The sequence below is a fragment of the Esox lucius genome, chromosome 6, assembly GCF_011004845.1.
Source record: "Esox lucius isolate fEsoLuc1 chromosome 6, fEsoLuc1.pri, whole genome shotgun sequence".
Classification (NCBI taxonomy): Eukaryota; Metazoa; Chordata; class Actinopteri; order Esociformes; family Esocidae; genus Esox; species Esox lucius.
Genome location: NC_047574.1, coordinates 8,081,996 through 8,093,436, shown reverse-complemented (window position 1 = coordinate 8,093,436; position 11,441 = coordinate 8,081,996). Strand labels below are relative to the sequence as shown.

Sequence of the window (11,441 nt, the reverse complement as noted above, 5' to 3'; positions counted from 1 at the left end):
TGAAGTTCTGATGAAAGTTCTAGTGTTTGTTCTGCTATGATGTATTTATGCTTTATGTTTGTCTTGTAGTTTCTTCTACAAAGTCTGACTGTTTCATTCAAGCCTGTTTCAGCTGCACTGACTGACTGACCAAGGGACAGATGGATTGACTGGTGTGATTGAGATTGGATCCTGATGTACTGCTGTCTCAAGGTGAGGTGACAGGTTCTTTAGGAAGTGGGTTGAGCTGACCGAGTGAAGTAGAGACTGAAAAATAACTTTATGGTTATTTATTACCCATTAAACAAGACTTATTTTTGTAGTATGTCCATTCAGATGCATATCCTATGATATGTCCTGTATGTGCCTTATATTATGTAATTTCAATGCTTTTTGTTGCTGCTGTTCTATTCACTACTGCTTTATTCACATTCATTTGTTGACTCTTTGGAAATGTGTATAAAACAACCCCCTGACTTGTTCTCTTTTCAATATGCTCCCTGGGACAGAGAAATTGAGACAACAGCTGTAGAGCTACGGAAGGAGAGGAACTGAACCGTGACCTCAAATCTCACATCAGTGCACAGGCACATGCTTTCACATTCTGTATATAGCTAGTCCTAAATACTGAGTCCAAAATGCCAACCTCTACACAGTAGAGTGCTCTGAGATCTGGTCAAAGATAGTATACTATTGGACAGGGGATGGGTCACTTTAGACACATCAACAGTGAGAGGATAACGAATGTGCTCAGTGATTTCTTTCTGCTTACTCATATGTACACTATGAACATTTCTACAAAGGTTTTCTGCTACGTGTTTCGTGGCTTCTGTTTATTATGATAAGAAACTAATAAGAACTGCTGATGTAAAAAGGGCTTTAAAAATACATTTGATCAGTCATTTGAGAATATACTTGTGAGACAAATCAAAGACAACCTAGAGATTTGGGGAAATTAAGTTGTGTTCATCGTTTCCCATTTAATAAATTATTTTGAGTATTTATTGAACTTCAAGAGCTAAAAAGAATTACAATACATATACCAACGTAATAATAACAGTATAGGTAATAGAGGCACATCATTTGTAAACTGTCCATTGAATATGCAAATAAGACAGAGCGTGTGTGTTAATGGCTGGCTGGTTCTGGGTGGGGTTCTTGTTCCGGTCCAGTACTCTGCTCTTTATAGGAGCCCCTGGGAGTTTCAGAGCGGCACTGGAACAGAGATCTCTTTCTCCGATATCATCTCTTTTTCCATCAGAAGACATCGCCATGAGTTTTGTTGCTCCTCTTGCGGTCCTGCTCCTCTCTCTGTCTGGTGAGAATTATTTTGCATTGACTAAAATGTGGTAACATCACTGACTGAAGATCAATTACTGTCACCACTGTTATTCACTGCACTCACTGGGATGCATACAGGCTTGTGTTGTGGGGGATGAAGATGATGATGATGATGATGTTGATAAGGATGATGATGGTGATGATGATGTACTTTTCTACAGGTCTGGAGGCTCTGATTCTGACCCAGGAAAAATCCCTCTCAGTGAACCTAGAAGATAATATAAAAATCCCATGTGTAGTCACTGATTCATCTACGACATGGGTTATTTCATGGTATCAACAAAAGGCTGGAGGTGGCCCAAGTTTTTTGCTTGCCGACTCATCTAGAGCAACTGGGCTTCCAACAAGATTCACTTATTCAGAATCTGGTTCTGGGTATACTGAGAATCTGCACATTAATGGAATCACGGCTGAAGATGAGGCTGTGTACATCTGTGCTTGTCATGGATGTGGTGATCTTCACAGTGATGCAGTTCAGTTGAGTGCTTGGACAAAATCCCACTGGGGCTTCTCACTGGATAATAACGCTGAATAAATGTGTCCATGTCATGGAATGCCACATTGTTTAACAGGGATTGCATTGGGGAACATGCTATGGCCTTTGAAGAAATGTTCACGGATTTCTACATGTTGAGAAATGGAGGCTTGACAGTGGGAAAAGCATAAAGAGAAGCAATCTTATATACAGAGGTTTTTGTATGGAGATGTATCACTGTGAGGTGTTCAACTATTTGGACAAGGAACTGAAGTCATCATTGGTGAGTAAAATCTATATAATCATGTGGTTTAAAAAACTATAAATATTTATATATATATGTATGTATATATATATATATATATATATAGCTACATTCTTACATAAAATGTGTTACCTCTATGATAATATATAGTTGCCTTATTTTCAAATCTACAGTGTGCTGATCAAAATGTACATAACCAAATATATATAAATGATAAATATTAATTAATGAATATTTAAAAAATTTGGGACCACTGCACCTTTTTCTTTCCTTTCCAAAATAAGTTGAAAGGGAAGGTTTTGAGTGAGGAACAGAAGGGTTAAAATTAAGAGACCACTGCAAATTGAACGCTTCAGTTCCTCACTCAAAACATTCCTTTTTAACTTTTTTGGAAAGGAAAGAAAAATGTGCAGTTGTCTGTAAATTCTTTCCGTAGCTGTGTAGTCAAGCTTTTAAATCTGGGACATTTCCAGATATGATCTGTGTAGTACATAAAAAAATTAAATGTGTACACTCATGTGAGAAAGAGGAACACAACTTGCTATTCAGGTCAGAAAAAAACTGCTAGAAGCTTTTCTTTGCATAATATTGATAATAATAATGACAAAATAAAACAATTCTGAATGTACGCTTTTTGCTGATTAATCACAAGTATTTAATATTACTTTATACATTTCTTTTTAACTGAAATGCAGTAAATGTATCTTGGTCCATCTCAAGCATTCTGTCTCTCCTGTTTTGTGTCCACTCAGCCAGGCCTCCAGTACCTCCTTCTCTGGTCCTGATGGCTCCAGCGCAGGCCCCTCTCCCCGGAGACAAGACCACCCTGGCGTGCCTGGCGCAAGGCTTCCGCCCTGACGGTGCCACCCTGTCTTGGTCTGACGACAGTGGCTCTCTGACTGGTGCAGAGATCCAGAAGGGCGAGTCTCGGCGCCAGTCTGACGGCACGTACGTCCTTACCAGCCTCCTACACCTGCCTTCCACACGCTGGAGATCTGGACAGGCCTTCACCTGTCACCTGAGCCATGCAGCACTGCCCAAACCACTGAGCAGGAGTGTGAGCAGCGAACAGTGTTCAGCATAGGGTGTAGACTTAGTGCCTAGACACTAATCCTCACAAAGGAAGAGAGAACCATTGTTGCTGTGTTTCACATGTGGTATTTTGGTAGATTGGCAGATCGCTTTAGAAGTTATTGTTATTGAAGTGTAACTTTTTTCACCAGGTCTTTTTGTTATTGCTTGTAACAAGGTTTGATCAAATGTTGCATATTAATGTTTTGAATAAAGCATGTCAATTTATAATGATCTCAATTTTTTTTTTATTATTTTAAAAACAAGTGCCCTAGTATTATAGCAGACATTTGCACTAACCATTAAATATTTGGAGCATAGTTATCCTTTATTATTATCATCTATCTTACAATTACATTTTTTATTACCGTTTTAAATTGTCTGCTATACTCCAACATTTTGGGGTGTTTATCAGTTCCTACTTCATACTAAACTCTTGCATGATTAACTCAGACACCACCCCTACTGATGCAAAAGAAGTGTCAAAAACGTTAGCCTTACAACTTTAAGAATAATGCTTGACTTAAAGAGTGTCTTTCCCATCACATTCTGCATTGGCATTTAAGTTATTTTTCCATTCTAAACAACAGTATCTCATTCTAATCTGGACATTGCAGATGGGACACCATTGCAGCTTAGACACTGCAGATGGGACACCATGCATGGTGATTTGACTGTTGTTGAAACAAGCTTGTTGGTAAAACCATATGTAACATTAGCTGTCATCTCAGTTATCCCATTTGGGATGTTTGCTTATTGTTTCATGTTTTAAAACATGCCAGCGACCATAAACGGGTTTCCTGTTTTACTCTTCATATGACAACACTTCATATAACTGGCATCTTTGAATGCAACATCAAGCGTGGTCGCACTCATTATAACCGTACACGCTACAGCTCGTCCGTTGCACCAGTTCAACCACCGCGGTTTAGTTTTGAGACCTGCTGGCTGGGAAGCCCCATGTGGGATGCAAATTGGCAGGATCGCCTGTAGAACGCAAAGCAGGTTTATTATACTGCTGCATGTCCTCCTCGCACCTACGGATTGTAGTTTGGAGTTGTGGAGCTGTAGCTGATAGTCTTACAATCATCATTACGTGAATCAATCTTCTTGTCGTTTTCCCCCCAACGAACTCAGATGATTTATGTCTAGATATATCTCTTCCGAAGTACATGCAATGCTTTTCTGGTTCTTGTCACGCTGACAATATTTTTTCAGTCAAAAACATTGAACCTCTAGTCAGATGCACTGCGGTACTCCCAACTCCACCAAATGTGTTGTGTTAAAGAACACAGTTTAATGTGTTAGGAGGATTATTGGAAACGGTCAGAAAATCTTTCATAACTCCAGCTTTTTTGGAACTATCAGTTACATGGTAGTATAGTGTTGCAAGATCCTCTGGGTTTAGATACATAAGAGGGTTGGACCAGAAATGTGCCCAGTATTGCAAAGTTCTCTGGATTTCCTTAAAAAAAGAGTTGTGGATCAGGAAATGGAATGCGGCAACATTCTTTTGTCTCTGAAACAGTGGGGCCCAGGGAAATTATTGTACGAGGCGTTTATCTTGGAATTCTCCTGAAAAGACTTTGACAATTTAGGTGAGTTGATGTATTGTCTTTCTATTTTCTGAGCTAAATACCAACATTTCTCTTTATTGAATACATCGACTAAAATAATTTGGTAACACTTCCTTTTGAGAGTCCCTAAACATTTTCTATCGTTACTCTACAGATGGTCTAATAACTACCAGTAACATTTTAACTATCTACTAATCCTAATCCTAACCTTAACCAATATTCTGACCCCACCCTTAACCCTTTCCCTAAATCTTATTCTAAACCTTATCCTAAGTTGCTTATCAGCAGATAGTTTGTTGAAAGTTTGTTGATAGAATTACTATCTATAGAACATCTACAGATGGAAATTGGGATCCCCAAAATATAGTGTTACCAATCATTTAAAATACAACAATATGGAACAGAGGTTATGTTTGTCCCTCCTTTCCAATTTTGCACAATATCCCAGAAATGCACCTTCTAATGACTAAAACTGTTTAAAAAATGATTATATACTACAATTCTAGTTCTACAATTGAGAGAATCTAGTTTGTCTTTTGGCTCAACTTATGTGATACTATGAGGCTACCGTGCTTCTTGCTTACTCCACATAGCCTACTCGATGTTAACTCTAGACGGTTTTTGAGGCGCAGCTACCCTGGGAGTTTGGAATTAATCATCTCCCCAGCCATGCTGCACAGACGATCCCATGCAAGAATAATGCAATGCAACATGTAATGTTGAAACGGTCTGCAAGACGACATCAATTCGGAGTAGAACACATTTACCAATCAGTTCAGTCAAAATAAATCTGATTATATAATGAGAGTTCTGTTTGTTTACTTGTTTACAGAGTATAAAGTGAATATGATATTGACTGTTGATTATTAGTATTAATTCATCAGCAGCTGGTGAATGTTTTTAAATGTTTTCCTTTCAGTATACAGAGTACAAGTTATCAGAAGATTCATTGGAAGGCAAACAGAATGATGGTATGTATTAAACCAAGTCATTAAGAAAATGCAAAGTATTTATACTGATGGGACATTTCCACACTTTTTTGTGTTACAAAATGAAATCCTAATTGATTTGATTAGGTGTTTTTGGCACAGATCAACACAAAAAAAAATCCATAATGTCAAAATGAAACTCTGTAACTAATGTGAATAAGTGACATTTTAACTAATGAACAGAGACTATACTGGATTTACATATCAACTGCTAACAGATCCATCTACCCTGTGGTGCAGTTCAGGTTGCTGCTGGTTCTACTGGTCCCCATGGTGGTACAGTCCTCCCTGAATCCAGTGGACTGCAATGACATCTACAAGACAGGTTTTGGACAGAACGGGGTCTACACCATCTACCCTGCTGGACCCACCTCACCTGTCCAGGTGTTCTGTGACATGTCCATGGAGGGTGGCGCATATCTGGGAAAGTGGACGGTCAGTATCCAACATCTGTACCAGTCTTTAAGAATACAAGCATTTTCTCTGGATTTCAGTACTAGTTATTCCTGGACCAAGATACATTGCTGTAGAAATGTTTTGTTACTATTGTTTATTAACACAATTTACAATTCAAACCAGTCAGTCAATGAAACACTCTGCCTCTAAAACAGGTGATTCAGAAAAGACAGGATGGATCAGTAAACTTCTACAGGAAGTGGGATGAGTACAAGAGGGGTTTTGGAAGTGCTGCTGGAGAGTACTGGCTGGGTAAGAACTGGTTTAAATAGTAACCTACAGAATGTTCTCTTCTTAGAACCTTGTTTCTCAAATGACTTTAACTTGTTTGTCTGGGTTCCTTTAAGGCCAATTCTCATTGTATTCAGACAATACAGAGTCTTTCTATGTTGGTAATGTTCTCCAGGACTGGAGACGATGCATCTCCTGACCAAGACTAGTAAGTATGAGTTGAGAGTGGACATGGAGGACTTTGAGGGGAAGAAGGTCTTTGCCCAGTACTCCACCTTCTCTGTTGGACCAGAGGCTGAAGGGTACAAACTAACATTAGGAGATTTCAAAGATGGAGGAGCAGGTGGGTGACAGCTGTTATTGTGCAAGACGTTGCTATTAGGTTACATGGAGTTCACGGAAATAATCCAAGTGTTGTCTACAAGGGTCAACACTTTCCAATTAACATGGTGCTTTTACTTTCTTCTCAGGAGATTCTCTAACTTATCAAAACGGTCAGAAATTTACAACGTTGGATAAAGACCAGGATGTTAACAGCGGCAACTGTGCCCAAATCTACTGGGGAGCCTTTTGGTACAAAGACTGCCATTACACTAACCCCAATGGGATATATGCATGGGGTGAATCCACCTTTGGTATTGGGATCAACTGGCAGACATGGAAAGGCCATACATATTCTCTGAAAACCATTACAATGAAAATCAGGCCAGTCACTGAACAGAAGTGAATCAGCTTAACTGCAAACAATCTCTATTTCAAACAGAGTTGTAACATCTGATTTTACAACATGATTATACAAACGTCCACAACAGGCAAACCATAATGTAGGACCGCTTTTTTGCTCTCTTTTTAAGTGGGGTTTGTATTTGTGGCTGTTCTGTCTCTCTTTCTGTCTGTCTGGCTGTCCCTCCACCCAACCAACCTGCTTTTTTTTAATGATAAACAACACTTTGAATAAAGATGTCTGCCATCAATGATGAATGCTCTCAGTTTATTATGCAATGTTTGTACCGAAAGAATAGTGCTATTTACTTTAAGCAGAAGGTGAAATAACATCATTTTGTTAAGTATGTAATTTTATGAAGGTCTCAGAGGACTGCCCACCCTGGTTTCTAAAACAATTTCTCAAGATGCTATCCACACCACTAGTGGTATTTATTGGTGTTCCTCAAGGTTTGATTCTTGGGTCGTCACTTTTCCTTGTATGAAGTGGGTATAGAAAATCACCACCTGCTTTCCAGATTTTCACCTTTTGTTACTTTAAATGATAACACATAAAATCAGACTTTTTTTGGCTTTATTTACACACAGTAATCCAATTTTTTTTTAAATATATTAACATTTGAACAGTAAAATACCCTTTTGGGTGAGGGTCAATGCAAAAGCTAAATTATGGATCAGCTTTTTTTTTTATATGAATCTCTTTCCTTATGTATTACTTTTTAATGTCTGTCAGAACTAAAGGGAGACAGGTGAGTAAAAGATATAGGGGTGTAGAGACGGTTATTGAACCCAAGTTTCCATCATGTGAGCCACATATGTCCAAGGAACCAGGAGTGTTCCCATTGGACCACAGCTCCATATAAACCAGGAGTGTTCCCATTGGACCACAGCTCCATATAAACCAGGAGTGTTCCCATTGGACCACAGCTCCATATAAACCAGGAGTGTTCCCATTGGACCTCAGCTTCATATAAACCAGGAGTGTCACCATTGGACCACAGCTCCATATAAACCAGGAGTGTCACCATTGGATCACAGCTCCATATAAACCAGGAGTGTTCCCATTGGACCACAGCTCCATATAAACCAGGAGGTCTGTGGTGGAAGTCTTGCATGCCAGAGGGAACTCGTTCTCCGGTCTTCATGCTTGATTCAGCTCACAGACACCGCAAGCTGCCACAAGACGTTGCTAGAGTGCAATCTCCCGAAATGGCTAACTGCAGATAACTTCTGCTGCTTCATTCAGGGCTCCCTAATTAAAGTAAGTAATGACAAGTAAAGCCAAAAAATATGTTATATATCCTAATATAAATTTACTTGCTGGTCAGATGTCTTGCCTACTTAGCAGCTGAATATCAATAAAAAGTAAGAAATAATAATAATTCTGGATATGCACAATGGTATTTTAATAGTAATATATAATGGTTATAATAATATTAATATATTTTTTTACAGTGTGAACCTCACCAAATCAGTGTGATCTAGTTGATGGTGTAGTTGTCATAACACTATGCTGTTGATTACATTACAGTGCTGTCAGTACTTCTGACCCACTAGAGGGCGATAAGGGTCCAATTGTCAGCACAATGAGCACATTCAAACTATGGATTGTTTCTCTAAACATCTGCATTCATGGATATGTTGTTGTTATTTCTGAAGTTCTGATATAAGTTCTAGTGTTAGCTTTTAATTTGTAAATATTTTTTAACTGAAATGCACTAAATGTATCTTGGTCCATCTCAAGTGTGAGCAGCGAACAGTGTTCAGCATAGGGTGTAGACTTAGTGCCTAGACACTGATCCTCACAAAGGAAGAGAGAACCATTGTTGCTGTGTTTCACATGTGGTATTTTGGTAGATTGGCAGATCGCTTTAGAAGTTATTGTTATTGAAGTGTAACTTTTTTCCCCAGGTCTTTTTGTTATTGCTTGTAACAAGATTTGATCAAATGTTGCATATTAATGTTTTGAATAAAGCATGTCAATTTATAATGATCTCTATATTTTATTATTTTAAAAACAAGTGCCCTAGTATTAAAGAAGACATTTGCACTAACCATTAGATATTTGGAGCATAGTTATCCTTCATTATTATCATCTATCTTACAATTACATTTTTTATTACCGTTTTAAATTGTCTGCTATACTCCAACATTTTGGGGTGTTAATCAATTCCTACTTTATACTAAACTCTTGCATGATTAACTCAGACACCACCCCTACTGATGCAAAAGAAGTGTCAAAAACGTTAGCCTTACAACTTTATAATGCTTGACTTAAAGAGTGTCTTTCCCATCACATTCTGCATTGGCATTTAAGTTATTTTCCCATTCTTACAGTATCTCATTCTAATCTGGACATTGGCTTAAACACTGCAGATGGGAAACCATGCATGGTGATTTGAATCCTGTTGTTGAAACAAGCTTGTTGGTAAAACCATATGTAACATTAACAGTCATCTCAGTTATCCCATTTGGGATGTTTGCTTATTGTTTCATGTTTTAAAACATGCCAGCGACCATAAACGGGATTCCTGTTTTACTCTTCATATGACAACACTTCATATAACTGGCATCTTTGAATGCAACATCAAGCGTCGTCGTACTCATTATAACCGTACACGCTACAGCTCGTCCGTTGCACCAGCTCAACCACCACGGTTTAGTTTTGAGACCTGCTGGCTGGGAAGCCCCATGTGGGATGCAAATTAGCAGGATCGCCTGTAGAACGCAATGTGTTGACAGCAGGGGTTTACTGGCCTCATCTCTAGTGGCTAAGGCACCTTGCTTTAACTCTTAAATCCGACTGCGGTTGTCGTTACGAGACAGAGTAGTCTTGAGTACAATTGGATATTACAAAATAAAAATAAAAACCAGGTAAGCCTAGTTCAGAAAGGTTTTTTTCCATCCTGAACAAATGCTAAGACATTATTCGAAAATACACCTGAAATAGTTACAATATAACAGTGAACATTTTAATTTTAGGCTTCCTATAACATAGCTACTGAAGTTTGTAGGCAGGTAAGGTTTTTGTCTATCCTGAACAAATCCCCCTTTGCCACTGCCCGTTTTAACAGCCAATTAGCCATTCCTGAATCACATTGATACAGTATCTATCAATACAGGTGACGCAAAAAAAAGACAAGAGAATCGCGTAGCCAGCGAAGTTTTTGTAGGTCCTGAACAAATCCTCAGGCATAATGTGTTGTGATTGTGACGGGAGTTAAACACAGGACCTGTTTTTCCATAGCCCGCGTCTCTAAACACTACACTATTTAACAGGGGTTAGTCAGTCAGACATTCAGTAACAAACATTCGCTCTTCTAGGCTGGCTCAGCTTACGCTGTCCGGCAAAAAGGACGGCGGCACCAAATGGAGCAGCAGCGCACTCATGTGGAGAAGAGTAAAAGTGTGGAGGCCTCAGCTTTGGCTGCCCATTGAGGGTGTTATGTGAGTGTACTTCTGAAAGACCTTAACATATTTTTTGGGGCCATCCAACCCCATCATGCAGGCCCGCTCTTTGGCCTCTCCATACTCCAACCCTACCCTACCCTGTGACCTGCTACTCTGCCTAGCAGCTCAGAATGTCATTACCTCTCCTCTTCCTGGGGTTTATCCCAGCAGCGCCCTGCTGTAACACCTCTCACCCTGCCAAGCCTGGGACTTGGTGCGATCCTCAGTTGACACACAAATACAGCATCACGTATCCAGTCAGTGGCATCGCACTATGCACTGTGCCCCACTCCAGCACCACTCTTCTTATGTAATGGGATTATTCTCTTGTCACAAACAGGACTGACTGACCGTGTGGATGTGCTGAGCAAAGAGCAATGGGGCCAGCGACGTTCTAGAATGCTGACAACATTCTAGAATGCCATTAGAAGTTTCGTAATGTTAATGACTTATTGAAATGGCATACGATCAAGAATGTTCAATTAACATAAATTATCATGAAAACAGCTGTTAAAATAAGCCAAAAGGGTAATAAAGGACATAGTACTACCTACATTAGTAGACTTTCATAAGACCATATATACTGACTTCATGACTTTCATAACACAGCATATACTTAGATCATGACTTAAGCTGTCCATGCTCCACACATAAACTAACCCCATGTCTGAACAGTACAACAGAATGTGTTATTTTACTGATTAAGGATTCAGCATTCAATGGCTATTTGTCAGAGCTAGTCTAGATCCAGTGGAGTAGAAGGGACCTAGTCTGGACAGAGACTCTGTCTTCTGTGTTAATATATACTCTGTCTTCTGTGGTAACGTAGACTCTGTCTTCTGTGTTAATACATATTGTCTTCTGTGGTAATATCCAGAAATGAT

General features: G+C 39.1%; 2 protein-coding genes across 2 annotated transcripts; both read left to right on the top strand.

Moving 5' to 3' along the window:
- Window positions 1-1,183: 1,183 nt before the first annotated feature.
- Window positions 1,184-3,365, top strand: LOC106024326 (Ig heavy chain Mem5). Its single transcript, XM_029120258.2, has 4 exons — window positions 1,184-1,297; window positions 1,482-1,772; window positions 2,040-2,078; window positions 2,813-3,365. The coding sequence occupies exons 1-4, from the start codon at window positions 1,252-1,254 to the stop codon at window positions 3,142-3,144; spliced, it is 708 nt and encodes a 235-aa protein (XP_028976091.1). The 5' UTR covers window positions 1,184-1,251; the 3' UTR covers window positions 3,145-3,365.
- Window positions 3,366-4,597: 1,232 nt separating this feature from the next.
- LOC106024329 (microfibril-associated glycoprotein 4) lies at window positions 4,598-7,193 on the top strand. The gene is made up of 6 exons (XM_029120257.2): window positions 4,598-4,729; window positions 5,628-5,679; window positions 5,938-6,132; window positions 6,309-6,405; window positions 6,560-6,727; window positions 6,855-7,193. The coding sequence occupies exons 2-6, from the start codon at window positions 5,674-5,676 to the stop codon at window positions 7,109-7,111; spliced, it is 723 nt and encodes a 240-aa protein (XP_028976090.1). The 5' UTR covers window positions 4,598-4,729; window positions 5,628-5,673; the 3' UTR covers window positions 7,112-7,193.
- The last annotated feature ends 4,248 nt before the right edge of the window (window positions 7,194-11,441 follow it).

What these genes read in the sequence shown, in the direction of transcription:
- LOC106024326 (XM_029120258.2), top strand. Translation starts at nt 1,252, where the DNA reads ATGAGTTTTGTTGCTCCTCTTGCGGTCCTGCTCCTCTCTCTGTCTG. An exon ending in CCTGCTCCTCTCTCTGTCTG is followed by an intron (nt 1,298 to 1,481) that starts GTGAGAATTATT and finishes ACTTTTCTACAG; the next exon opens with GTCTGGAGGCTCTGATTCTG. An exon ending in CTGTGCTTGTCATGGATGTG is followed by an intron (nt 1,773 to 2,039) that starts GTGATCTTCACA and finishes TATCACTGTGAG; the next exon opens with GTGTTCAACTATTTGGACAA.
- LOC106024329 (XM_029120257.2), top strand. An exon ending in CATATCTGGGAAAGTGGACG is followed by an intron (nt 6,133 to 6,308) that starts GTCAGTATCCAA and finishes CCTCTAAAACAG; the next exon opens with GTGATTCAGAAAAGACAGGA. An exon ending in TTTCAAAGATGGAGGAGCAG is followed by an intron (nt 6,728 to 6,854) that starts GTGGGTGACAGC and finishes CTTTCTTCTCAG; the next exon opens with GAGATTCTCTAACTTATCAA.